Below are 27,433 nucleotides of genomic sequence, written 5' to 3'. Positions count from 1 at the left end.
TAATCAATTTGGCAACTATTTATCATATTTAACACATTTAACACACATATAGTGTATATTTTATGGGCAACACTTGTAGTTTAAGTAACAAATATCATATGCCTTTAAAACTTATTCATGACCTTTGGACACTTTTAGCAATCTAAGGAACTTATTAGGGATCTTTTAAAAAGATAGTATGTATGTTTTTTACTCTTAAGATTTTAATTTTACTCTTAAGAGCAAAAGCTCACTCTACAAGAGAATGATTAAATAAATCATGCCATTTTCACATTATAAAATATTGTGAGGCCAACAATCATGTTTTGAAAACTTTTAAATATTATTTTTAAAGGTTATGATTTAATGTTAAATTTTTGAAAAATGAGTATTTTACATATGTGACCATTAAGGTTTGTAAAAAACAAAACAAATCAAATGATAGTATTGCAGTTCTTTAAATTTTCCACTGCCAGACAACAATGGCTTCTATATTTATTGATGGATCAACATTAATACTATTCATTTAGGTCACACAGAGCAAATCTATTTGAACTTCTCTGCCATTCAAATATTTGAAATGAGTAGAGAGAGCTACCAGATGATCTGCCTATTCATCCTCAACCCTATCAAAATGTCAATCTTCTCCAAGTTAAACATTCCTGGTCCCACTAGTCATTTCCTATGTGACATATTCTATTATTTATTTAATGTGTATTTACATTTAACGTTTGCTATCTGCAGGCCTGTTGTTTGTGCTTTACAATGGTGAGTTGAAACAGCCCCTAAAGTATTTGGTGGTCTGGGTTATCAAGAGGTTTGGGTTTTAAGGACAGGACAGAAAAAATAAATAACACCTGGAATCATTTCAGGTAGAAAATTAAATTGGAGTCCTGCCCTCCCTCTCTCACACAAAACTGTGGTCTTTGGAGGGCAATGCTTTCTGTAAAATGATAAATGAGGCCAAATTTGTACAGTCAGGAACTGTATCTATCTTAACTGTGCTATGAGTCAGGAAAAATTCTCCCTTGAGAATTTGTAAACACAGGCATGATTTGAGTAGTCTTAGGAATTTAAGTTAAACCACTTATGTGGCATAGGAAGTGCCAAGCTGAGAAATAAATTACAGCTGTCCCCACTGGCAGAGCTCCGGGTACCTGGCAGAGTATTCTCCCTAAAGGGCTTAACTTTAAGCTCTCTGAAGCCTAAAAAACAAGCATATCAAACCAGGCCAAACATGGGAACTTACATCTCAGAATTATAAAACTCACAAAATTAGAATGTTTAAATGCTTGAAGAAATAGAAAGAAATAAAAACTAAGCAATTAACAAGATATTTTGCTTCCAAATATTGGCAGATTTGAAAAGTAAACCAACAGAAGTTGTAGAAAACATGTAATCATTGAATTTAAGCATTCAATGTGGTTTGAATAACAGATTAGATGTAACTTATAAGAAAAATTGGGGAACTGGAAGACAGATTCAAATTAATTTTCTAAAAGATTTTACACTAAAATTTCACACAAAAGAATGAATATGAGATGAATATGAATATGAATTCATGAATATGAATTCATGAATATGAATATGAATATGAGAAAGATTAAGGCACATGAAGAATCAAATGAAAAAAATATATGTATGTAAGAATATATACACATGTACATGTATATGTGTGTTACGTATATTATATACATACATATATACATATACACATTTATATATATGGATTTATATGGTGTTCTAGAAGAAAGAAGCAAATAGAAAAAGGAACAGGAAATATTTGAAGAGATAATAGTTAACAAAATTTTATAATTAATAAAAGACAAACCTCATAATCAGAATAAATAAAGGAATATTCTTCCACAGTATATCATAGTAAAAATAAAGAAAAGCAAAAACAAAGAGATGATATTGGAAACAGTGAGAAGAAAAAGATTACCTACAAAGAAATAACAATTAGATTCACCGCAGACTTCTTAATTTCAACAATGGAAACCAGAAAATTTTCAAAGTACTGCCACAGATTAATTTCAACCTGTAATTATATACACAGATAAACTACTATTCAGGAATGTGAACAAAATAAAAGCATTTTAGAACAACAACCAATAAACCCTCAATAAAGGAAATTCCAAAGTATATTTCAAAAAAAGGAAAACAGTCTCACAAAAATGGTTCCAGATAAGGGAAGGAGTCATGATGAAGAAACTGATAAAAATAAAGGAGAGGATAAATCTTTCTTAAAAAAAATTGCATAAAACGATAACGTCTAACTTGGAGCGAGAAAAGATGATATAGCAAAATAAGTGGACAATTATATAGTAAAAGTTAATCAGAGCTAGCTATATGTAACATTTATTATAATAAAAAAAAGAGAAATAGAATTTAGAATTTCCAAGTCAGTGGGGAGGGAAAAACAATAGCAGTTTTTTAAAAACTACAGTAATCCAAAAGAAATTCAGAATGGTGAAAAAAAGAGAAACATAAAAATCAAGACATACAGAAAGCAGAATATAGGAAAAATTTCATATGAAAACCAGTGAAGGACAGAATAAGAATGGAAATCTGGCCTTTCATGAATCATAGATGCAAAAATCACTGTGGAAGTATCAGGAAACTGAATAAGCAATGTATTTAAAAATTTATATGTCGTGATCTAATTGAATTAATCCCAGACAAGAATGCAAGAACACTTTAGCATTGGGAAATTTACTAATAGAGTTTAGCATGTTAATATATTGAAGGAAAAAAGTTATCTGATCATCTCTTTAAATGGAGAAAAAAGCATTAGGGAAATCCAACGTTTACTATCACAATTCATAGAAACTTAGGAATAGAAGAAAACTTCTTTCCTGATAAAAGGAATCTACCATAAGCTTACAGAAATTTACCACACCTGATATTGAAATGTCAGCTTAATTCACATTAAAATCAGGATTGAGACAACTATGCTCACTATCATTACTATATTGAATAACATAAAGAAAACCATAGTAGTGCAGTTAGACAAATGAAAGAAATAAAGGGAAAATTAAACAAATTGTGGGGCACCTGGGTGGCTCAGTCGGTTGGGTGTCCAACTCTTGATTTCTGGCTCAGGTCATGATCTCATGGTTCATAGGACTGAGCCCTCCGTTGGACTTGGCACTGACAGCATGGAGCCTGCTTGGGATTCTCTCTCTTCTTCTCACTCTGCTCCTCCCCCATTTGTGCATGCACTCTCTCTCTCAAAATAAACATTAAAAAAATGAACCAAATCATCATATTTGAAACTGTTTGTATAAAAAAAAGAATCCACTGAAAATTATTTGATTTAATCAGATAAAAGCACAGGAACTGGATATGAGAGTATATATAGTCTTTAATATATAATTATTATATATTATTATAAATATATATTTAATATACATTAATATCAAATGTAATATTAATTAAGAACACTTTATTGGAAGATATTAAGGAAATAAATCAAGTACACGAGGAAGAGACTCTGATATACTAAAGCTGTTTATTTTTAAGTGAACTCTACCCATAACATGGAGCTTGAACTTACGACCTTGATATTAGGAGTTGGATGCTCTACCAACTAAGCCAGCCAGGTGTCTCAGCATAGATGATTAGTGCATATCCTAACCTATACATTTAATGTGAACTCCTTTCAAAATCATACCCAAGTTTGTTATGCAACTTCACAAACTGGTGTGAAAATGTACATGTAGCAGCTAATGGCAAGAACAGCCAAGATAAATTTGAAAAAAAAAAACAACAAAAACAGGATGGAAGGATTTGCCCAATTATAAACAATGCTTATTATAAAGCAATAATAATTGAGACAATATTGTGTGGCCTCAGAAGGAAACAAAAGACCAGAGGAACAGAAGAGTAAGCCTAGAAACAGAACCACACATAAACACAAACTTCATATATGACAAATGTCATTGCTAATCAATAGAGACAATATAGACAATTCAATAAATGGTGCTATACAATTGGTTACAAATATGGAAAAATAAGTTATGTCCACATGTCATATAAACTCCTAAATATGATAAGGAAAAGCATAAGGATTTTAAGAATGATAAGAGACTACTTTATGACTTTGGGACAAAAAAGAATGTTTAAAGAAGTTTGACTTATTTAAGGAATGAAAAAATAAACCACACACAGGGACAAGACATTTTCAGCGTAAAAGGAGCCCAGGTCCTGGTTAAAACTCTATGTGTGATTATTCAGGCCTGACCACAGGCAATTACCAAGACTTTTCCTGACACGCCTCATGGAGAAACCTGCCTTCCCCATACCAGATGTGTGCACCTAGCTCATTGTGGCCTCTGAAGAGAGCTGCAGTCAAGCACTCAGGCCCCGCTGAGTGGAGCCCCCTGAATATTTGCCTTCATTCCTAGGTCTCAGTATCCGAGGCACTGGGTGGAGGACTTCTTCAGGTGCTTCTGCTGAGTCACCTTGTCAGCGAGAGGAGGGGAAACCAAGAAGACACTTGTTCTAGCTCTTCCCCATAAGCCTCTGTCCATCCCAAGATTCATAAAACTGCTGGAGCCTTTGTTTGATTCTCTCTCCACAGGAGGACAATACCCATGTCTAGGTGAATCTACCTGACCCTTAAGTGATGCACTTTTGTCTGGGAAAAAATAGAAGGTGAGTGAGGAGTCAGTGCTTTCTCCAGTTGTAATCTCTTGCTTATATCACAGCAGTAAGTCACTAAATGCCCATCTTTCTCATTTTGGGGTTCTTGTTTTAATTGGCTACTCTGATATCTGATAGCTCAGCTCACTCTCTCTCTGAGCTCAGCTGAGCTCCTGACAATACATAACTGATAAATGGTTAGTACCCAGAATATAAAATGCTTTCCTACAAAGCAGTAAAAGAAAAAATTAGGAAATGGGGAAAGAATACAAAACAGTTGACAGAAAGAAGAATGGGCTGTAAACATATTAAAGATATTTAAAATTTTCACAACTATGAGATACACAAAAGTTAGAATTTGATAATATAAAGTGTTGGCAAGGATGTGGATAAGTAGGAAGCCAATATGCTGATGGTAGAAGTGTAAATATGTACTAAGACTTTGGAGGACAAGAATCCTAGGTGGTCCAAGGTACAACCTAAGCACCAACCAACATCACAAATCTTGTAAATAGTGTGCACTCTCAGTTACATGGCAATTTGAAGAAGTAATTTACGATTAATCAAAAGAAAACCTCACAAATGCTAAGTTTGCGCTGCCAGGAAATCTCATCAATCCTTGTTTGTTTGGTTTATTTTCTTTTTTCTCCTCCACTTAAGGCATTGTGGTTATCAGTTTAATTTGCTATAAAATACAATTAATGTTACTATGCTTAATTTGGTTTAAGTCTAAGGAGGGGTAATCAGAGACTTTTTACTTTTCATTGTAATTTTATTAAAGTAACCTAAAATTATTGCTCAGAACTCTTTATCTTTCAACAAAGATCATCCTATAATCACCTAAGCATTTGGTATTGCCATTAGTTTACTTAATTCATCATAAAGAGATGCTTCTTGGATATGGATTTCAAATTTGATTATCAATGTATTATCATCTAACTTTCAGTGTTCCAGGTTTCAAAGTGTAGGAATGAGCATTAAAAATTTAATAAAAAATACTTGAATTCCTACTGACTAGAAGGAAGTTTGAGCTACAAAGAATCTATATCAGAGTTTTTCCAAATTTTTCTATAAACACCCAGATGGGTTTTTCATAAATGATATATTAAATGAATATAATTTCTTAAGCAGAATTGATTGCATAATTAGCAAGGAGGAAGAAATTAAAGGAAATTGCATTTAGTGGGATGAAGACAGTCATTCTTTGGTGATGAAATTCACAATGAACAGTGTGTGTGTGTTTATCAGTTATGGAGTAATCTGCATGTACTAAAAAATACTGCATCAAAATATATGATATCAAAACTATTTTAATTGAGGGGCACAACTGAGGTGGCTCAGTTGATTAAGCATCTGATTCTTGATTTTGGCTCAGGTTATAATCTCACGGTTTGTGAGTTCAAGCCCTTTTGGGCTTTGTGCTGACAGTCCGGAGCCTGCTTGAGATTCTCTCTCCCCCTCTCTCCTTGTCTCTCCCCTGCTCATGCTCATTCTATCTCTCTCAAAATAAATGGATAAACTTTAAAAAATTTTTTAAAGATTAAAAAAAAACTATTTTAATTGAAAGGAAAAATTACCCAAACACTATACTAAGAAAATATAAACATACTTTTCAGTCTTTGTTGGATGAAGTAGACAGAAATTAGAACTGTAGATATTCTGATAATATAATTAATAAAATTTATTAATTTCCCAAAATTTGCACCCTACCAATAATACTACTCATTTTTTAATAACCATGGAAAATTTAGAAAAATTGATTACTGGGCCACAAAGGAAGTTTCAAATTACAAAAAACATAAATGGTCTAGGCCATATTCTCTGAATACGATGCAATAAAACCAATGTAATAATAAAAATATGAACAAAAAATATCACTTAAAAATTGTAAACTCTGAATATTCATAACATTTTTCATCCAAGAAGAAACAAAACTTGCACTTAAAAATTAACAACAGAGAGCAAACTGAGGGTCGATGGAGGGTGGTGGGTGGGGGATGGGCTAGATGGATGATGGGTATTAAGGAAGGCACTTGTTATGATGAGCACTGGGTGTTGTATTTAAGTGATGAGTCACTGAATTCTACTTCTGAAGCTAATATTGCCATGTATGTTAACTAACTAGAATTTAAATGAAAATTTAAGAATAAAATTAAAATTAAAAGTTGTGATTCTTTATGAACATACATTCTTAAACCCTTAAATAAAAATTACGCAAAATGAATTCAGTCACATGCCAAAAGTAATACACTTATTATTTTAAGTGGCTCTAATTAAGAAATACTAGATTAATATTAGAATGTATATTCATATAATTAATTCAATCAATAAATCAAAGCCAAAAATATATAATTATCTTACTACAAATCTAACAAAATTCAGTAAAGTTCAATACCCATTCTGTTGAAACTCTTCACAATAAAATAAAAAGTTTTTTTCTGTATATATTTATTAGTATCTATATAGCATTCCCATATCTGGTATTAGCAAAGTATTTTATTGTAGACTAGCCCTCTTACCAAGAACAGCTAGAAAAGCTGGTTAAAAATACACAGTGCATGAGAGATATGCGGTACAATGATACTGCTGGGTTATTTGGCTCTGGGTTGTGAGGTGAGCTCACCTGAGTTCCCTTCTGAATCCCACCCGGACACTCTGCATGATGGCCACAAGTCTCTCCACTCAGATAAGAGGAAATGTAAGGCATGTACTTCACTGAAGTAAAGCAGCGCACACTCCCCTCCGCCCACCGTGCTCAAGAGAGGGGCAAGAAAAATGTTCACCCCATAATCTGAAGACATTTCAAGATGCCAGAATAAACCCAAGCCTGCCACACAGATCTGAGACAGATCGAGTCACAAGTCTCGTACAATGGAAACTGATATTCACCACTGTCAGCAGTACATTTAAAAAAATTACCTAAATATTCCAGATAGAACATCTGGAAAGTTTCCCCTGATCTGTAAAATGCATGCTATATCTAAATTTCTTTCTTTTTTTTACTTTTAGGCATTGCTGCATAAAACTGCCAGTGTTATTAATGCATCTCCCTCTGTTATCCCTTGCTTTACTAAATATGGGAAGGTCAGAGAAGCAGGTCTTTAAAAGAAGCAAATGTTACTGTTGAAGGATGAACAGTTCTGCCTTTCCCTTTCCTAATGCAGCGGGTGCCACAGGCTTTCCACAGAGGAATATGTGCAAAAGAAAGAAAGAAACAAAGAAGAGCTAGGCCCATTGAATGTTCAAAAAACCAATGTACAGAACAAACAAAACAATACAAAAACTTTCTCCAAATTTTAGGAAATATTTTACCCTAATCAAGAGCTCTTGGGGAGCCTGGGTGGCTCAGTCGGTTAACTGTCTGTTAATTTCAGTTCAGGTCATGATCTCATGAACCGTGAGATCGAGCCCCCATCAGGCGCCACACACTGACAGTGCAGAGCCTGCTTGAGATTTTCTCTTTCCCTTTTTCTCTGCCCCTCCCCCTGCTTGCACACACATGCTCTCTCTTGCTCTTTCTCTCAAAATAAATAAACTTAAAAAAAAAATCTCAAAGTATGTGGCGATGGTAGACTGAAATTTTCATACTGTTCAACTGTGTGTCTTTTGTCTTCCTAAACCATTCTGGTATGTAAAGTTTTTAAGTCATTTATGTTTTTCCCCACATCATCTTTCATGTCCAAAAGCCATAAATAAGTTGGAAATAACGAGTGTACATGGATTCAGAAGTTTTATATTTGTCATCTTCACACGGACTGCCTACTTGATGAACCCAAATGCTGTTTGTACCCCCACCCCCACTGCATTGTAGGCTGTCCTTACCTGTGTTCCTGTTTCTGTCTCATGGTTCTGAGGCAAATGGGACTGGGGCCTCCTTGTTTTCTTGTAACAGTCCTTATTCACTTCTTTCATGTTTACATCATCCTGATAAGTAACAGCTTTTAGATTTATATCTTTTTTTCTTCTTCCCTCCTTCTTTCTCCCCTTCCCTCCTTTCTTTCCCTTCCTGCTTCCATCCTTCCTTCCTTCCTTCTTTCCTTCCTTCCTTCCTTCCTTCCTTCCTTCCTTCCTTCCTTCCTGCCATTAACTATATCACCTGGGCCCAGTGCTGAGCTTTTTTATTTTTCTTTTGTGTCAATTCCTCAACATCATTGTTTAAATTCTACCAAAAAAAAAAAAAAAAAAAAAAGAAAAAAAAAAAAGATGAGCATTGAAAATGGAGACACAGCAGTGTTGCTTAATGGCCTACATATTGCTCCAGTATGTGATCTGAAGAGACTTGAAATTAAAAGCATAATAAGCTCAAGCACATATTAAATTAGGATAGCTTGTTCTTCATAAAATCTAACCACAAGTAAAAATAGAAAACCTATGAGAAATTTGACAGTGACATATTGAGGGGATGAAAGTTTTTAGGTTAAGATGCAATGACTTCATAAGTGAAGATCAATTGAACGTCCAAACCAATTTTTGAAAGGAATTTAATTTAGTTTGATCTATGTTTATAGAAGGAAATAAATGCTTCATACATTGGATGTGTAAATTAAGGAGCATAGAGTTGGCAAAATCAATACACTATACATTATCATTAATTTAGAGTAGAAGTGGAAAGATGGAGCAGGAGATGGAGTGGAGATGGACAGGAAGAAAAGCAAAAAGAAGAGGAGAAAAAGAATACTAGATAAACAAAAACAGAAACGGAGGCAGGATAGGGTAGGGAAAGAATGAGGGCAAGTATTTTGTTGATCTGTCTAAATCAGGCGCTCTATTGGTGCTTTATATGTTTTAATGTAACCCTCATAGAACCCTGAGAAGTGGGCATTATTAATTAGGCACTTTTATGGATAGAAATGATCTTATGGGTAAAGTTGAGAGTGGGATCTAGATATGGATATTTCACCCTCCCCATCCTTCTGCCTTTGGGATCTGCCCACCAAAGACAGCCATTCTGCTCTTCTGGGTCTGGCAGAGTTTCAAGAAAAAGGCTCAGCCTCTGTGTACCAAATGTGCTGAAGCTGAATCAGAACCATGTGATTCTGAGGTCTGTATCATGAAGCCAGTGTTCAAATGCTCGTAAGCCTCATCCTTCAAAGTAGAATTTTCATAATAAAGGAGATATTTGCTCTCTCTATCTGAATGATTGTTCTTCCGTCCTCCTTTACTTTCTCACTCCCTTCCCGGGCACTACCGTACTCCTTCTCTCTCAATTGATTCTGAAATGAGGCTGCAAAAAAGAGGTGTTATGGATGGATCGCTCTGTGTCAGCTACTACTGCAACAACACTGCATAAAAAAGAACCACAAAATCTCAGTGGCATACAGCAATGAGCAGTTATTTCACTCCTGGATTCATTGGTCAGATGGTATGGCTCTGCTCCCTGCGTTCATTTTGAAGTCTAGGCAAGAGTCAGCAGCTGCCCACAGGAAGATCTTATCCCATGCCTTTTGAGACTCAAAAGGGCAAACCCTCCTTCTCAAGTACATTTCAAGTTCCTGCCTGCTTTACATCTACTCTCATCCCATTGGTCAAGGTAAAGGAACTGGGGGGAAAGGCATAATGAGCAGGGGAGGGGCAGAGAGAGAGGGAGAGAAAGAGAATCCCAAGCAGGCTCCCCACTGTCAGTGTGTGACTGTCAGTGCTTAACTGACTGAGCCACCCAGGCATCCCTTGAATATATATATATACGCACACACACATATATATGTATATATATACGTATATATATACGTATGTACATATATACATATATATAAACATATATATGTATGTATATATATATTCAAGGAAATAGCAAGGAGGTGGTGCAGGGAGAGATAAAGAATAGGGTCAGTAATTCAATCTACCACACTCTAAAATCCTTACAGTCGCCATCAAGAAAAACAGAGAAATGCATGCAGTTTGGTAGGCATTGAAGTGTCCTTTAATTCTCCCTGCTTCAGCTATAGAGCTTCATTTCCACTTCTCTGAATGAACCATACTACAGGATACTTCATAGTATGATACTTTGTACATTCTCTTCCCTATCTGAAATGCCTTTCTCTCCACTCCTTAACCTAGTAAAATATGACTACCCTTCAAGACTCAGACTCACATGATACCCCCAAATTTAGGTATTCCATGATATCCTACCTTGGGATAATTTGTAATTATAAATCTACTTCCTTTACTACATTTATAGTTCCTCAAGGCCAAGGACTATATATGTAAATCATGTTTTTGCCTGTATCAAGCATTATGCTGTTTTAAAAGAAAACAAAATGTTTAGTCAGAGTTTTTGAGATAACTAAATGTCCATTATATTCTGCTGTTCATTTTGGCTGTGGGTATCAAAGTTGGTTAGTCTGGAAAGTAATGAATTTTGAAACAGCTTTTTTATTCATGTGATAAATATTTATTCTGCCCTCAAGATGCCCAGATCCGATGGGCAAGAATAAGAAGTGAGGAGGTGACAGATGCTTTGAGGAGAGAAAAACTTGATGGCACATCTTATTCATCCATCCATCCATCCATCCATCCATTCATTCATTCATTCATTCAACAAATAATTATTAAACCCTTTTTATCTGGCAATTACTGCAATATAGGGGTGAAGGAGACAGACATGGTCTCTGCCCTTATGAGACTTAGACTTTGGCTAAGAAGACAATTATTAAATATACATTTACAATTGCACTGAGCTTCATAAGGAAGTCTAAAGTATTTTGGGTGTGTGTCAAGATCTAATCAGGAAAACAAAAACCACCTGAATTCTTTTTCAACTCACTACAGTTCATGCTCAATGTTACCTTAGTTGCAGGTGTACAACACAGGGAGTGATTCAACAACTCGATATGTTATGCTATGTGTACCACAAGTGTGGTAGCTACCATCGGACACCATAATACAATGTTGTTATAATACCATGGGCTCTACTCCTTATTCTGTGCATTTTATCTCCTTGACTTATTCCTTGCAGAACTAGAAGACTGTGTCTCCCACTCCCTTCACCCATTTTACCCATGCCCCCACAGCTCTCCCCTCTAGCAACCATCAGTTTGTTCTCCGTATTTATGAGTCCATTTCTGCTTTTGGTTTGCTTATTCATTTGCTTTTTTTTTAGGCTCCACATGTAAGTGAAATCATATGAAAAACCACCTGAGTTTTTAAAACATCAGCATTAAAAAAAACACGTTTATTTATTTTTGAGAGAGAGAAAGAGCACACGGTGGAAGGGCAAAGAGAATCCCAAGCGGGCTCTGCACTGACAGTGGCAAGTCCAATGCGGGGCTCAAACTCACAAACTATGAGATCATGACCTGATCTGAAGCCAGATACTCAACCAACTGAGCCACCCAGGCTCCCCTAAAACAGCAGGATTTTGTTGCGGGGGCACGGTTACACAGGTGATGAAAGACTGAGAACCCCAATAGGACACCCAGGGCACCCAGAGGCTAGCACCAATAGCAAACCATTATCTCCCCTATCCCAGCCTGAAGGGACAAAAGCAGAAGGCAGCATTATCAGAGCACAGGGGCCAGTGTGGAACCACATCAGGCTACCAGTCAAGGCACTGCTGTTGAGGGGATGGCACAAAGTTTGCCTTCCATCTTCCCCTCACCCTTCAGTTCTCCCCAGGATTTGACCCTGGCAATAAACCAACTGGCAGGGGAATTCTTTCTTCTGTAAACTAGAGCCAGACCAAGAAAGGAATTTGAGGACAAATTGGCCCAGGACCTTTATCAGGAATATAAAATAGGAATTAAGAGTATCTAAAGTAATGCTGGGAATATCAGTTTTGAAACCTCCACTCACTTCCTACCTCTTCATCAGCCTGGCTATCTAGCCCCACAGTCAGAAATGTTTGCTGGCAGTCTTAAAATACCCTTTCTTCTTTTTACTCAGACATAAATCTGAGCAAAGAAAATAAAGTGAGGTAGAAGAAACTCTCAAAGTGGTATAAGAAATCAAATGAAGAATTTTTTTTAAAGTATATCTTAGTATTCCATATAGATACGAAGAAGAAACATAGGCTTTACTGAAGCACTGTGTAGAAAACAACCCACAAGATTTTGGTTCAAATGATAACTTTTACATTTAGAAGCTGGGAGGCCATAGGCAATTTATTTAATCAATCTGACCTCAGTTTCCTTATCTATAAAATGAAGTCAGTAATATCTCCCTTGAGATGTGTTGTGAGGATTTCCAAAGAGACTTAGAGGTTATTGGGGGGGGGGGGGGGAGGGTGGGCTTATACTCAAGTTTGCACGAGAAGCAGCCATTGCCCACTTTGCTACTGTCACCAATTAGAATTAATGTATGTTAACCACTTGGGGACACAGTAGGTGCTCAGTGAACAGTTACTTTTCTTATGTTTATAAATCATTAAGTAAACCTTTGTGTGTAGTTTATTCATTTGGAATTAAGGGAGATGTTGAAAGGAAAATTATTTGTATTGTCATCTTAATCTTCACATTCATCTATTTACTATTAAACTAAAAAGTTACATAGGAACAAAATCCCTGACTCCTTGGTTTAGTCTGTCATGTCCTCCTTCTAGACAACTTGGTTCAGTTTGTCATATCCTCCTCCTAGACAATTGCAATCATGTCTTTTTTCACCACTGGATTCTCAGTGGTCAGGACAGAGCCTCCTAGGACATGAAAGGCGCTAAAATCGTGTTGAGATACTGGCTTCACTTTAGTACATGATTGCTCAACAGATAATTCTGAAATAATTAAGTTGCTGATAGCTACAGTTCAAAATTTAACAATTGCTTCCCAACATGCCTTTATAGACGAAAGACTGAAGCTACCATCTCCATATTAGAGCAAAGGCTTTATGCAAACAGAATGTTCACTGGGTGACTGGTCAACTCTCAACTGAATTCCTCAGGTGACAGTCTAATTCTACTGAATAGGAGCTTACTATAAAATTCAAAAAGTTATCATTCCAATAGGCAAATCTTAAAATAATGGTTGACACTAAATAAGAATTTCTTCTTGGCTATGTTTCTTCTGTGTGAATCAGAAAAACTAAAATTTTAATACTAAATGAAACATATCTTTGTGTCAAATGTTGAAATAATTTCTACATGTAATGCATAATTTTGAAAATTATGTCTTCCTTTCCAGATCTCCCAGTTACAAAACATCCCACATCATCTTTTTGTAACTCTAATACCAGGCTGAGAATTTTGTCTTTGATCTCTTGCCATTACAAGAATTTCATAAGATCAAAAATGACTCATCAGAAAGCCTTTTTTTATAATTTCTCAAGCTCCATATTTGCAAAACCTTTTATCTCCATTTTATTTCAGTCTGTCTGATAGCTCTGAATTTCTCCACCCTGAAGACTAAATCTCAAGGCTTTACCTCTATGTAGATTCTTTCTTCCAGCTCTGTTTCCTCCCACATTTGTTGCACTTAAGCCTTGCCATCAGATAACCACTGGTTTCCCTTTCCCTTTTGGTGTCTTTCAACACATTGGGGTGTACTTTGGCTTTTTTTTTTTAAATCTCTCTGGTTAGCCTAATTCCATGCTCCTTTCAGCTCTGCTCTTCTGTCTAGCATCTTTGAGTCCCTAGGCTCTTTAATCTTCCACTGACTTACAAAATCAATTCATTACCCTTGATTATTGTCATACTTGCACTCCGCTTCTTTTCCTTACAACATCTAATGTTACTGGATGCCAAGATTGTGCTGACTGGATCTATTCAAATTCTTGTAATTTTCATCTCAATTTCAGGAAACTTTTAATTCATTTCTTGTGGACACACAATCATGTTCCCTATAGAAACCTTAAAAAGTGTTTTTCTCTCCCTCCCTAGTCTCCCAGTCCCACAATGGCCTCAGTGGAAACTTTATCTCATTTAACTTCTGTGGTCTTTAACACGCTGAGTCTATTAATTCCTGGGGCATCTTTATGACATGTCTATATGCGACTTTTCTCAATACTGCCATATACAGAGGTGATCAGAATTTGTGGTAGTGGCTGAGGAGAGAAGAGCACAGGTGAACTGGTTTGAAAAACTCCCTTGTGTGGTAGGCATTGTTGATGCCAGAGAGAAACAAGGAAAGAGATACCCAAGAAAATCAGTCTGGGGTCAGAGCAATCATCATAAATTGCCTTCAGAACCACCTCTAAAATGAGGCTCAGCTTTAATCGTGTCAAAACTGTGTAGCAATTTATGTCCGAGGGAATGGTAAAAACAATAAAGTGGATCAGCTAGCAATGAAAGGAGTCAAACATCTGAGTGTGATCGAAGAAAGAGGCAGTCAAAGAAAGCCCTTCTAAAACCATTTTCATTCCAGGTAACCACAAAAGATGTGACCTCTCAGGAGCAACATCAGAGGCTTTAAACTAAAATAGTGCGACCAGTAGTTAAATAAACAAGCAAACTACAATAATAAGCACCAAATGGGTAGGGGAGAATCATATCCAGAGTTGCTACAATATATTATCTAAAATAAAAAAAAAATATATACATATGGTATGCAAAGAAATAAGAAAGTTGCCCGCACACACAGTTTAAAAAAAAAAAAAAAAGCAAGCAATAGAACTTTGAGGGGGCCCAGATGTTGACCATAGCAGACAAAGACTTCAAAGCAGCATTCATAAATATATCCAAAGAACGAAAGGAAACTATGTTTAAAAATTTAAAGAAAGCATGATGATAATGTCTCATCAAAGAGACAATATCAAAAAGGAGAAAGACATTATTTAAAAAAAAAAAAAGACGGAAATTCTAAAGTTGCAAGTAAAATAACCAAGAAAAAAAAATCACTACAGAGCTCAACCAGCTGAACTGGTAGAAGAAAGAATCAGCAAATATAAAGAAAAGCTGATAGATTACACAATTTAAAAAAAGTGAGAGAACAAAAAGAATGAAGGAAAAGTGAACAGAGCCTCAGAGTAATGTATGACACATTAATCTCACCAACATACTTGTATTGGAATTACCAGGAGAGGGGAGAGGAAAAAGCAAGCAAACAAACAAAACCACAAAAACTTGTTCTAAAAAATAATGCCCAAATTTCCCATATCTGATGAAGAACATTAATCAACACATCCAAAAGGCTCAACAAACTCCAAGTAGGGAAAACACAAAGAGAGGTATACCCAGAAACACCAGAGTCAAACGCTGAAAGACGTTTTTGTCTAAAAGACATCTTTATCTAAAGAGGAAATATGAAGTAGCACAATGAAGCTTAAATAAAGGCAATGTCAGATAAATAGAGATTAAAAGAATTCACTGTAAGAGAACCCAACTATCAAGAAATACTTAAAGAAATTCTTCAGGCTGAAAACAAGTGACCTCAGACAGTAATTCGAAACCATATGAAAAATAGCAAAGAAGTAGAGTACTGGTGAAATAATTATGTAATTATAAAACTTTGCATACATGTATATTACTTCTCCTTTCTCTTCTTAATTGATTTCAAAGGTAGTTATATAAAATTATATATAAGTGTGTGTGTGTGTGTGTGTGTGTGTGTGTGTATTGTTAGGCCTATTACATATAGAAATGTAATACATTTGCTGATAACAGCAAAGAGGAGATTGGGGAATAAAGTTGTATTGGAGTAAGGTTATGACTTTTCTTCTCCCAGCTTCTCTAAAAGGCATACAATTATGTAAATTAACACATATAACAATGTATTGTTGGGTTTGTAACATTTATAGATGTAATATGTATAATAATGGCACCACAAGGCAGGAAAAAGAACTATTTAAGAGTAATATATCTATATGGTACTGGAATTAAGTTTGTATAAATCTGCAGTAGACTCTGATAAGTTAAAATATATATGGCAAACCCTAGAGCAACTACTAAGGAAATAACCCCAAAACAAACAAACCAAAGAATTAAGAGGATTTTTGCTTTTACCAAAAAAGGGTGAAAGGTAAAAATGGCATTCAGCATTGGTTTTACAGCGAGCCTCCTAGAGGAAGCATGCGGTCTGAGCAGTCAGAGTCACACTGCCAAGCTCTGTCCCTGGGAACCACACTCAGCATCTTAGCGTCAAACTGCTGTCTTTGAACCGTATCTGTGAATACCTGTGCTGATGTGGGGCATGAGCAAACGGTCAAGACAGAATTACTGAGACATTTTTGGTGCAAAATAAAAAGGTGCTTTTATTACAGCACAGGGACAGGACCCGTGAGCAGAAAAAGCTGCATTTTTGCTGTATGAATCTGATGGTTATATACGCAGTGCTCAAGGGGCAGGGGACATGCGCAGGGAGTATTAGATAATAGATATCTTGTTCGAATTTCTACTCATAAAACTACTTTTGCAAGATTTCTCTGGTGCTTTATCATTCAGCTCGATATTAACTATTGGTGACATGTACAGGCAGTCATGAGAGAATGTAACAACCAGTACATATTTAATTCTTATTGGACCTATATTGTCAGGCTATATAGGTCAGTCTTCTATGCTACAGGTGAACATTTTTCTGCTTCTGTTCTTCATCATTTCCTCCCTGACCAACTTTTCAGTCCTTACATCTTTAAGATTGTTGAAAGGCAAAGGTTCATCTTCTGTAACTTCCTCAAGTTGATAGGGGTCGTAGAGATGTCCCTACTCAGGGACTGAAATTAGTTACTCTCTTACCCTACAAGAAACTGTTATGGTGGGCCGTTACTGTAGAGCCCAGAGGGGACATCGGGATGAATTTGTTTTGAGTAGGATCGAAGGAGTCAGGAACTGCTTGCTTGGCAATAGGAGAGAACCAAGCAAAAGAGACAACACATTAGAATTATTATTAAAATGAAAAATAAGAGGAGCAATGAGGTGGATGATAGCCCACCTCCTGACCAGGAATGTAACCAATTATCAAGTGACAATGCAGTCATTAGGAGCACCAATTTGATTTTTTGTATCAGTAAGTAAACCTGTTACATTTTAGTTATAATCTAGAATACAGACACAATATTCTTCTTTTACAATGGCAGACATTCCTCCTCATGCTGCTGTTAAGATATCTAATGTCATTCTATTTTGTAGAATCGATTTATGCATTGGAGTTACTTTAGTGTTTAATAACATAATGCTATATTGGGAGTCATTTAAGGCCTTAATGTGTATTTATCAAGGGCCTCCATGTGCCGTATGACATCTTCTAAATGTACTGATGGAAGAAAAATAGATGTCAGATGGTCACACCAATGGAACGTGGATCTTGTCCAGCATTGTCGTGAGCCCATCTGTGGGTTGGCATTTTCAGTTAAAATTTTGATAGTTTGAGGATAAGAAAAAGGACTCTTATGGCCTGGAGAGTCCCATGTAACATTTATCATAGGTCAGCAAGAAACATTTTTTTTTTTTTTTAGTAATAGAAATATCCTTTTATGTCCTGGTATTGGAGTGATCTGTCATATTGGCTATGTATTGATATAAATAAGGCCAATCTGTACCTTGTAATGGAGAAACACACCAAGGGAGGTCTGAAGTGCTTGATGTGTGAAATAAGCCACAAATCTAGCATGAAGACTGGTTTTGTAGCTTACCATGATGTGTCCACTGTAAAGAGTTACCATTTATATATGGTATACATGTGGGCTAAAACTTTGGATACATTAGCAGAGTCATCTGGGATATATACACATTTAGTCTCAATATTAGCATAATAACTTTTTCTTTGACTTGCATTCAGGATATTAAGGGCCATTAAGTTTTGGAGGGCCACTTTTCGAATTTGTGGCTGACTTCATTTTGGGTTTGGATAAAGGTGGCCGCTATACGTTTGGCTTTAGCCTCTACTTGTAATTTTACGTCAACAGAGGTGGCTCTCAGGACAGATATGATTAAAGGATAAAACCAGTAAGAAGCCTTCTTTCTCTGATGTCTAATCTTAACAATATTCTAATTATGAGGAATCAGGGGCAAGTGGGAGATGATCTGTTCCAGGAGATAAGGACATCCCCAAGTGTATTATCCAATCCAAATATAAGGAGGCTGGGGTCATCTATTTTTTCCAAAGTCCATAGTTAACGCAGTGGAGTGGGGTATGCTCTGGCTTTTAAGGAGCGATTTTGTTATCCCAGCCACATAGAATTAATCAAGGTGACAGCGAAGTTACACAATTGTTGGAGAGTCCATCCCATTGTCCAGCTATTTAAATAACCACATGCCCATGGGGTCCCTTTTATTATCCCCACAGAGTAACAAGCAGGAAGACTATCTATATGTGAGCTATTACGGCAATCTCTGAAGTTTACCTCAAGTTGTCTAACTTATGCTATTTAATCAAAACTAGAATCTAACATTCATAAGGATGTGTTATTGAAACACTTTTCTCTAAATTTACCCTTATTTCCAGAGATAACCAAATCAAAACTAATTTGTAAAACAAATCCACTTTAAATTTTTTAAATGTTTATTTATATTTGAGAGACAGAGACAGAGACAGAGAGAGAGAGAGAGAGAGAGAGAGAGAAAGCACAAGTGGGGGATGGGCAGAGAGACAGAATCTGAAGCAGGCTCCAGGCTCCGAGCTGTCAGCACAGAGCCTGATGCAGGGCTCGAACCCCCAAGCTGCAAGATCATGATCTGAGCCCAAGTCGGATGCTCAACCAACTGAGCCACCCAGGCACCCCAAAACAAGTCCACTTTTAACAAACTTGACCTAATTATTTACATAAGCTCAGCAAGAATAGTGGTTGATCAGACAGATCCTTTAAAATATGTATTGCTGGGAATCTTTTATAAGGAATCTCTAGATTGAACTTTCAATAGACTCCTAAGGCCAGAGCCAAGCCAAATACTTGTCAGACTTGTCTGCAATACCTATAGATTTGGGTGTATTCATTCCTTTTCTTGAGGTCCCCTAAATATCTTGAGGTTTCTGCACCTGCCAGGAAGTGCCATTCTTTACTCACCTGGTAAGGCTCCTAGGAACTCTGTAAGTAAGGTATCAGGCTGACATTTCAAAGGGGGTTCTATTGGCTCCACAAAGTCAACCTTAGTTCCTTAAGGCTGTCTGGTCATATCTGAATCTACGCACGCCTCTCTCAAATATGACATTCCTGTCAAAGCCTCGGTAATATAACCAATGTTTCCAAATGGTGTCCTGTTACTAGGAGAGTAGATTCTCACTGAACTTATGCAAATAATTGTAATTGCTACAGAAGAAAGAATATTCACTGAGAGTTTCTGAATTCTGGAGGGTTCATGTAGGGAGACAAGTTAGAGGTTTCAATTTGTTTGCAAAGGAATATTTTATCATATTTCTATACGTCACAGGTATCATAAGAGAAAACTTCCTTATTCTGGAAGAGAATACATTAGAGAACCAGCAATGTTTCAAACAAGAGTCATAAAAACTATAATCATCTTTCTCAATTCATTTAGTCTTATGTTAGTAATTTTTGTTCAGGTTGCATGTAGCTGTCCCGTTAGTTCAAGAAATTTAACCCAGTTCAGTTTTATTATGTTAAACATATCAAATACCTATACTAAAAAAAAAAAAAAAAAGTCATTTACATGAGTCTCCTTGAAGACAAAACTCACTGGGCAAGAGCATCAGAGCAATAACTATAAATGACAAAAGAACGTCAGAAATGGACATGGCTAAAGACTGATATGAAGAGTTCATTATAATGCAGCTGACACAAATATGGTTCTGTGATACATAAGACTTCAATAATCAGAATATCAAGTGATGACCTTATGTTAGGACATATTAAAACTTCAGGAATTTTATATATTTTCTTGAATAGTTATAGCATTTACCTATACAATATAACCAATGGTTTATCATCATTGGCTTGATAGTGCTTAACACACCAAGTAAGACTAATTAGTCAAAAAGACTCTATTTACCATTTAAATCTTAGGAAGTTTGTTAAAAAACTCAAAGTTTTAAAGCACATGCCTAAATAGGATTACAGATCATTATAAATTTAATATTTATATTTTTAACAATGGTGGCAATAGGGATTCTACAGAGAGTTATATAGTTGTTAGCAAAACTAAGCTCCTTTAACACTGAGAAGTTTTAACTTTCTTAAGTAACCAAAGACCTGAAAAGACAAAACACAGAAGCTTTAGCTTTCTAGGCAGATAGAGGGGAGAGAGAGAGGGAACAAAAATCTAGGTGCTTAATTTCAATTTATTTTGTGCATCTGTTAACAAGATGTGTTCTAGGTATCAGAAAAGCCTATAAAAGAGGTTATTTTTGGGGTCTGGGGATGCTAAAACTTTTTTCACAAATTAATGGTATTGTCATTTTGGCTTATGAAAGGTTTCATGATAAAGCTCTATTTTTTTTTGTTGTTATTTAAAAGTTTTATTTTGAGACAGAAAGCATGAGCAGGGGAGGGGGAGGGACAGAGAGAGAGGGAGAGAGAGAATTCCAAGCAGGCTCTGTTCCGAGCCCAAAACAGGGCTCAAACTCATGAACCTTGAGATTGTGACTTGAGCCTAAATGAAGAGTCAGAGGCTTAACCCACTGAGCCACCCAGGCACCATGGTAAAGGTGTTTTTAGATAGTGGGTAATTATCTGTACTAAAAGTATTGATTGTAAAACATGATATGGGGCAAAGGGAAGAAAACAGTTTAACAGTCAAGTGGAGGGGAAGAATAACTGGATATGTATTTTATGAAAACAGATGACTAAAGAAATTATCATCCAATATTTGTTGGTTGAGCCAGCAGTTAGAAAAATAACTAGGTACCAACATGCTAATATTACAGGACACTACATTTTTGTTAGTGGTTTGGCAAAACCATTGTTGTAGTGAAATGTATTTTTACACTAAGTTGTACATGCAAGTACACTGAAATGCTATACATACTGATGAGCAATCAGAATACTACTGGAAAATAAAAAAATGAGGAAGACTAAACCTTGAGGTAGAAAACTTTCCCTTTTTTATAGGATATGGGAAGCAAGTACCAGATATTTTGGTCTCAGCTCTTCCAGCTCCCACCTTCCTGTCCTCTCAGGACACTGAAATAACTTCCTTTTTGTAGTTTAGCCTCCAAGTAGATTCCAATTTATCAGGGCCAATCACAAATGTACACATACGGGTATGTACCTATTACTGTCACCAGCTACACCCCAAGACCTGGCCTTTACTGCTCACCTGATTGTACTCACTAACCTTTGTTTTATATTTTCCCCTAAGCTCTTCTTTGCAGCTTTCCTCTTTACTCAGGCAAATGAAACATGAAACCACCCCCAGGTGATGGCGACTGCCCTGACAAGACCTCCCACTGGCCCAGACCACCCAGACCATTTAAGCTAAAACTGACTCATGCCAGCTCAGAAGGACCCTGAGATGATCTCTCTGGAATGACCCACAATTGCCTTTACCTCATTATAATACTAAAATCTCCACCCAAGGAAGAGTCTTAACTTCATTTACATAACATACAAGTATCCTTGTAATGCAAGCCTCCTTTCCTTAAGGCACAAGTTTGACCTTAGGCTTCCCTATCTAAATATTCATTTTAACCCTAAACAAAAGGAATCAGTTCACTCTATCTTGGGGAGGTACAGCTTTGGAAGCCATTCCCCACGATCTCTTGATTCCCTGCAAATAAAAGCTTTCTTTGTGCCACAACTCAACCTGGTGCACTTTCTGACTCACCAAAGAGCAAACTCCTATTGGCTCAATTACACTACCAAACAACACTGGACACCTGGCTGCAAAGTCCCATTTTCTTCTATTACACTCCTGTAGCTGTGGGTAAAAAAGCGCTACCTAAGCACAGTCAGAAAACAGGCTGTTTTACTTGTTAGCATATTAGTCATTGGTACTGAAAGTGCATAGATGCCATCTTTTTATGCCAACTTCCTTGAATCTTCACTAGTTGCCAACCTTTTTCCCCTCCTCCAAATTCCCAAGGTTTAAACACTTTAAATCATTGTTATCTCCTCAACTTGTTGGTAAATTCTGAGAAATGGCAAGTGACTAAATGGTTGGCAAAAAGATAAGGCATGAGGGGCGCCTGGGTGGCACAGTCGGTTAAGCGTACGACTTCAGCCAGGTCACGATCTCGTGGTCCGGGAGTTCGAGCCCCGCGTCAGGCTCTGGGCTGATGGCTCAGAGCCTGGAGCCTGTTTCTGATTCTGTGTCTCCCTCTCTCTCTGCCTCTCCCCCGTTCATGCTCTGTCTCTCTCTGTCGCAAAAATAAATAAACGTTGAAAAAAAAATTAAAAAAAAAAAAAAAAAGATAAGGCATGAGATAGTATCATCCCTCAAAGCACATTTGTTTTAACTTAAGAAAGATACCATCAGTGAATCTATACAGAAATGTCCAGAGGCCAAACCTCTTAGCCACAGCTGCCAGCCTTGGAAGGCTGCAGTACCATGCATCCATATACAGAACTTGGGCAGTACCACATACCCACATGCACATTTATGGCATAAACAGCACCTATATCTAATATCTAATTATCCCCACTCTACAAACTATTTCTTCCAAATCACCATTTAATCAAGCAAATCTCCCGTTCGACAAAGTGCAATGGCTTAAGTTGCTCATTTCATATTAAACTGGAATTAAATACTTCCAATATTTGGACTTCTTCCCATCAGTCCAAACCTGGGTTTGGAAGGAACAATCCAAATGACAGCCCTGCCTTAGTTTAAAGCTAGGTTCTCTTTTCTGCTTATTATGGATCTTTGATAAGAAATACAATTGCTGAGGGGCGCCTGGGTGGTGCAGTCGGTTAAGCGTCCGACTTCAGCCAGGTCACGATCTCGCAGTCCGTGAGTTCGAGCCCCGCGTCAGGCTCTGGGCTGATGGCTCAGAGCCTGGAGCCTGTTTCTGATTCTGTGTCTCCCTCTCTCTCTGCCTCTCCCCCGTTCATGCTCTGTCTCTCTCTGTCGCAAAAATAAATAAACGTTGAAAAAAAAATTAAAAAAAAAAAAAAAAAAGATAAGGCATGAGATAGTATCATCCCTCAAAGCACATTTGTTTTAACTTAAGAAAGATACCATCAGTGAATCTATACAGAAATGTCCAGAGGCCAAACCTCTTAGCCACAGCTGCCAGCCTTGGAAGGCTGCAGTACCATGCATCCATATACAGAACTTGGGCAGTACCACATACCCACATGCACATTTATGGCATAAACAGCACCTATATCTAATATCTAATTATCCCCACTCTACAAACTATTTCTTCCAAATCACCATTTAATCAAGCAAATCTCCCGTTCGACAAAGTGCAATGGCTTAAGTTGCTCATTTCATATTAAACTGGAATTAAATACTTCCAATATTTGGACTTCTTCCCATCAGTCCAAACCTGGGTTTGGAAGGAACAATCCAAATGACAGCCCTGCCTTAGTTTAAAGCTAGGTTCTCTTTTCTGCTTATTATGGATCTTTGATAAGAAATACAATTGCTGAGGGGCGCCTGGGTGGCGCAGTCGGTTAAGCGTCCGACTTCAGCCAGGTCACGATCTCGCAGTCCGTGAGTTCGAGCCCCGCGTCAGGCTCTGGGCTGATGGCTCAGAGCCTGGAGCCTGTTTCCGATTCTGTGTCTCCCTCTCTCCCTGCCCCTCCCCCGTTCATGCTCTGTCTCTCTCTGTCCCAAAAATAAATAAACGTTGAAGAAATACAATTGCTGAGAAGTCTGTTTTGCTTGCTGTTTGCTATGAGCATTGTGAGGCCTTTCCTGAATGTAACCCGCTGTGTAGTAGAATGGGTTGTAAACCTTCCTAAATGTAGTCTGATATGTAATGGAATGAGTGATTGTACATAAACTAACCGGCATTTTTCGCTTCTGTAAACCTGTTTGCTTAGCACATTCCTCACCTACCCCCTTCCCCCTTCCCCCTTCTTTCCTCCCGCCACAAGTAACGGACAAAGCCTTCCCGCCAAAGGACAAAGGACGCCCAATCAGAGAACAACAAATGTCCTTACTTTAAAATCAACTAATCAGGCCCCTCATAATTTGAAACCTCCCCTGTGCTATTTGTCTCTGTCTATAAAAACGCTGTACCAACCCTGATCAAGGCCTCTTAGCGTCACCGGCAACGAGTGCGCAGAGGTCCAGGTTCGAACCTGCAATAAACAACCCTTGCTGCTTGGCTTTGACTTACGACTCTGGTGGTCTTTTGTGGGAGGTTTGGAACTTCAGGCATTACAGGTTCCCACTTCTTCCCTACCTCCACATCTCCATACCTTAAAACTTGCTTATCTTCTCGGCTTCTTCGTACATTCTGTTCCGTTCACCAGACTGTTCCCTTATTTACTAAGATCTACCTTCAGTTCCTCCTGTTTGACAAAATGATCCCTATCCGGGTGAAAAATGGCTTTCCCTTTAAGGTGTCTTCCAAAGAACATCCTGTCTGGGCCATATGACAGGTAATAGCACAGAATGCTAAATTTGTTGAGCTTTATGAAGGCCATGTCACGAGCAGGGGATATGTTGAGTATTCATTAAAAAAAAAAAAAAAAAAAAAAGAACAGAAACGTTTTCCCCGCTCAATAACCCATAAAGGATGTTTAAGAAGTAACACCTTTTGGTACCTTCCTCTCTCTCCCCTTCTTTCCAAATTCCCTAAACCGGCTTTCTTTCTCTTCCACTCTTCCCATGCCTATGGGGAGACTGAAAATGTGGAGTTTGTGGGCTGGGCTGCACCAACTTTTTTTTTTTTAATTTTTTTCAAGGTTTATTATTTTTCAAAGACAGAACGTGAGCAGGGGAGGAGCAGAGGAAGACAGAATCTGAAACAGGCTCCAGGCTCTGAGCGGTCAGCACAAAGCCCGACAGGGGACTCGAACTCACAGATGGCGAGATCATGACCCGAGCTGAAGTTGGTCGCTTAACCGACTGAGCCACAGGGCGCCCCTCAGCTGCACCAACTCTTAACGCTGTGTCTCGGAACCGAAAGCGCGTAGCAGGTCCATTAGCCTCCGGCTCGCTCAGGACCTAAGAGAGGGCCCACTCAAGCCCGCCACCACGCCGGGAAAATGGGGCGCTTCCTGGCGGGGCGGGATTTCCGGGATTCTCCCGCAGGAAAATGGAAAAAGGCGCGCGTGAGAGAGAAGGGATGCGGAAGAGCCTAAAGAAAACGAGAAGAGGAAGGACGGCGGTAAAGGGAGGGCCTGAGGCGGAACCAAGGGGAGGTTCCGGCAAGAGGGAAAGGGTCACGGCGGAGCGGATAAAGGGGGCGGAAAGCGGAAGAGGGTCGTGGGGGAGCGGAAAAGGAGGTTGCCTGCTTCCAGGCGCACTGGACTGCGTGGCTGTAGGGGCTGCCCTTTAAGTGTCATCTAGGACAGGACTCTAGCTTGTCGCTGTGTCATGGGCTTTAACGCTTCTCGGTACGAATTACAAGCGGGGACCCGCCCGGGCTCACCGGCGCGTTCCTAGTGACGTTATCGCGGAGGTCCACTGCCCTCTGCTGGGCGTGGGGACGCAGTGCCGAGCGCCGCTGACGGACTTTGCGAGGTGAAGGAGGGCACTTGGGAAGAGTAAAACTTTTCTAAGGGTTGTGGCAAAATAGCCTACATTAGCATTTTCAAAAGAACGGGGAGACATGATTTCAACGCACTAGTTTAAATTCTAAATACTTTTCAGGCATAGACAGGGTGGGTGATGTTCCCTAGGACTTCTGGATTTGTCCTGTGTATTAAATTATTTTGCTTAATTAAGACATTTGTTTCGTCCAGCCGACTTTTCAGTAACAACAGAAAAATGTCCAAATCATTTTTGGTAAGGGTTCTTTAATTCTAAAATACTTTTGAGCCTCGAGAATCCTTTTAATGCTACACCACACACCAGGGTCACAAATGTAGGGGATTAAAACCACTGGTTACTTAAATTACGTATTTAAAGGGCTTATGGGACCTTGAGAAAAAAAGTGTATCAACCCCCCCTACTCCCTTTCTTTTCCAACTCTGAGAACCTCCTGTTTACCAACTGTTGGCTCTAGGTGCTAGAGATATAGAGATAAATGGCCTGGGCAAGAATAACAGAGGACCCCTCTTGTGAAACTTTGCACTCTATTGGAGGAAATAAGCTTCGGGGGAAGATGTAATCGTGAAGTCTACTGGGAGAGGGAGGAGCATAGCAGGAAAACAGCTGATCCTTTCTTGATCTCCCCTTGCCGGATCTGAAAGAGAAGTAGTTAATAGTTGCATTTCAGGAAGAGAAACCAGCTTGCAAGAATGGAGTTGAAACAGGGTGAGTGACGGGAATAAGAAAGTGGATAGTTCTTTTGTGGACAGATTCTTAAGCCTCCTAAGGCATTATGGATTCTTAATACTTGTTTGCCAAATTATTATTGTCTTTTATTATTTGTCAAGCACCATTCTAAGCGTTGCAAAGGCCTTGCTTTCCAAAATCCTGTGGCAACGTCGGTTAAACGAGTAATTACGTGGGGGGAAAAAGAATATAAATGCTGTGCAAGCAAACAGTAAGAGTATTTTATGTAGCGTAAGTATTAAAGGAGATGACTAGGAGTTACTCTGCGGAAGAGAAAAGTGTAACAGGTGAGGGGTCACATATATAGACGTGAGGAACAAAGAGAAAAACCTGAAGGATTTGAGAAACTAAAAGTTCATTTTGGCTGTATGAAGAGGTGTGTGTATGGTGGCATGTGATAAAGCTCGAAAGGTAGGTTATATAATGACAGTCTCAAGAGAAACCAAAACTTGAAAATCAAGTCATGTTTGGACAGTCTTAAATAGAATCTTTCTGACTTTTTTTTTGTTGTTTACCACCTCCCTCGGGCTAATTGTTATTAAGTATGCATTTGTGTTAATTTTCTGTATTAAATAAATCCAGCAGATGGTAAAACGGGTTACATATGGCTTTTAAGAGAAAAGCTAGCTTATTTCCTGTGCAGGGAGGGGAACTATTTGA

General features: G+C 37.9%; 1 protein-coding gene and 1 long non-coding RNA gene across 6 annotated transcripts in view; one reads left to right on the top strand and one right to left on the bottom strand.

The window, feature by feature from the left end:
- Nucleotides 1-2,675: 2,675 nt before the first annotated feature.
- Nucleotides 2,676-25,487, bottom strand: LOC147581199 (uncharacterized). Of its 2 annotated transcripts, XR_015251533.1 has the most exons (3): nucleotides 25,355-25,487; nucleotides 19,751-19,875; nucleotides 2,676-3,204 (listed from the first exon to the last, which is right to left on the bottom strand). It is a non-coding gene; the product is annotated as an uncharacterized LOC147581199 (long non-coding RNA). The 2 variants fall into 2 exon arrangements; XR_015251532.1 differs by lacking the exon at nucleotides 19,751-19,875 and having other exon boundaries at nucleotides 24,748-25,438.
- A 43-nt stretch (nucleotides 25,488-25,530) lies between these two features.
- Nucleotides 25,531-27,433, top strand: part of ECHDC1 (ethylmalonyl-CoA decarboxylase 1) — a 55,411-nt gene continuing 53,508 nt past the window's right edge. Inside the window, exons 1-2 of one of the 4 annotated variants that reach the window (XM_025925582.2) lie at nucleotides 25,882-26,017; nucleotides 26,502-26,752. In XM_025925582.2, the coding sequence (XP_025781367.1) occupies nucleotides 26,737-26,752 (16 nt within the window). In that variant the 5' untranslated portion in view covers nucleotides 25,882-26,017; nucleotides 26,502-26,736. Of the gene's footprint in view, nucleotides 25,662-25,880; nucleotides 26,018-26,501; nucleotides 26,753-26,979; nucleotides 27,185-27,433 lie in introns of those variants that run through there. The other 3 variants (XM_086707784.1, XM_086707783.1, XM_086707785.1) reach the window with 3 other exon arrangements.

This window comes from Puma concolor, chromosome B2, assembly GCF_028749965.1.
Source record: "Puma concolor isolate L17-30 chromosome B2, mPumCon1.1.hap2, whole genome shotgun sequence".
NCBI classification, from domain to species: Eukaryota; Metazoa; Chordata; class Mammalia; order Carnivora; family Felidae; genus Puma; species Puma concolor.
Note: the sequence above shows the minus strand (reverse complement) of the source record. Positions and strands in the feature narration are given on the sequence as shown.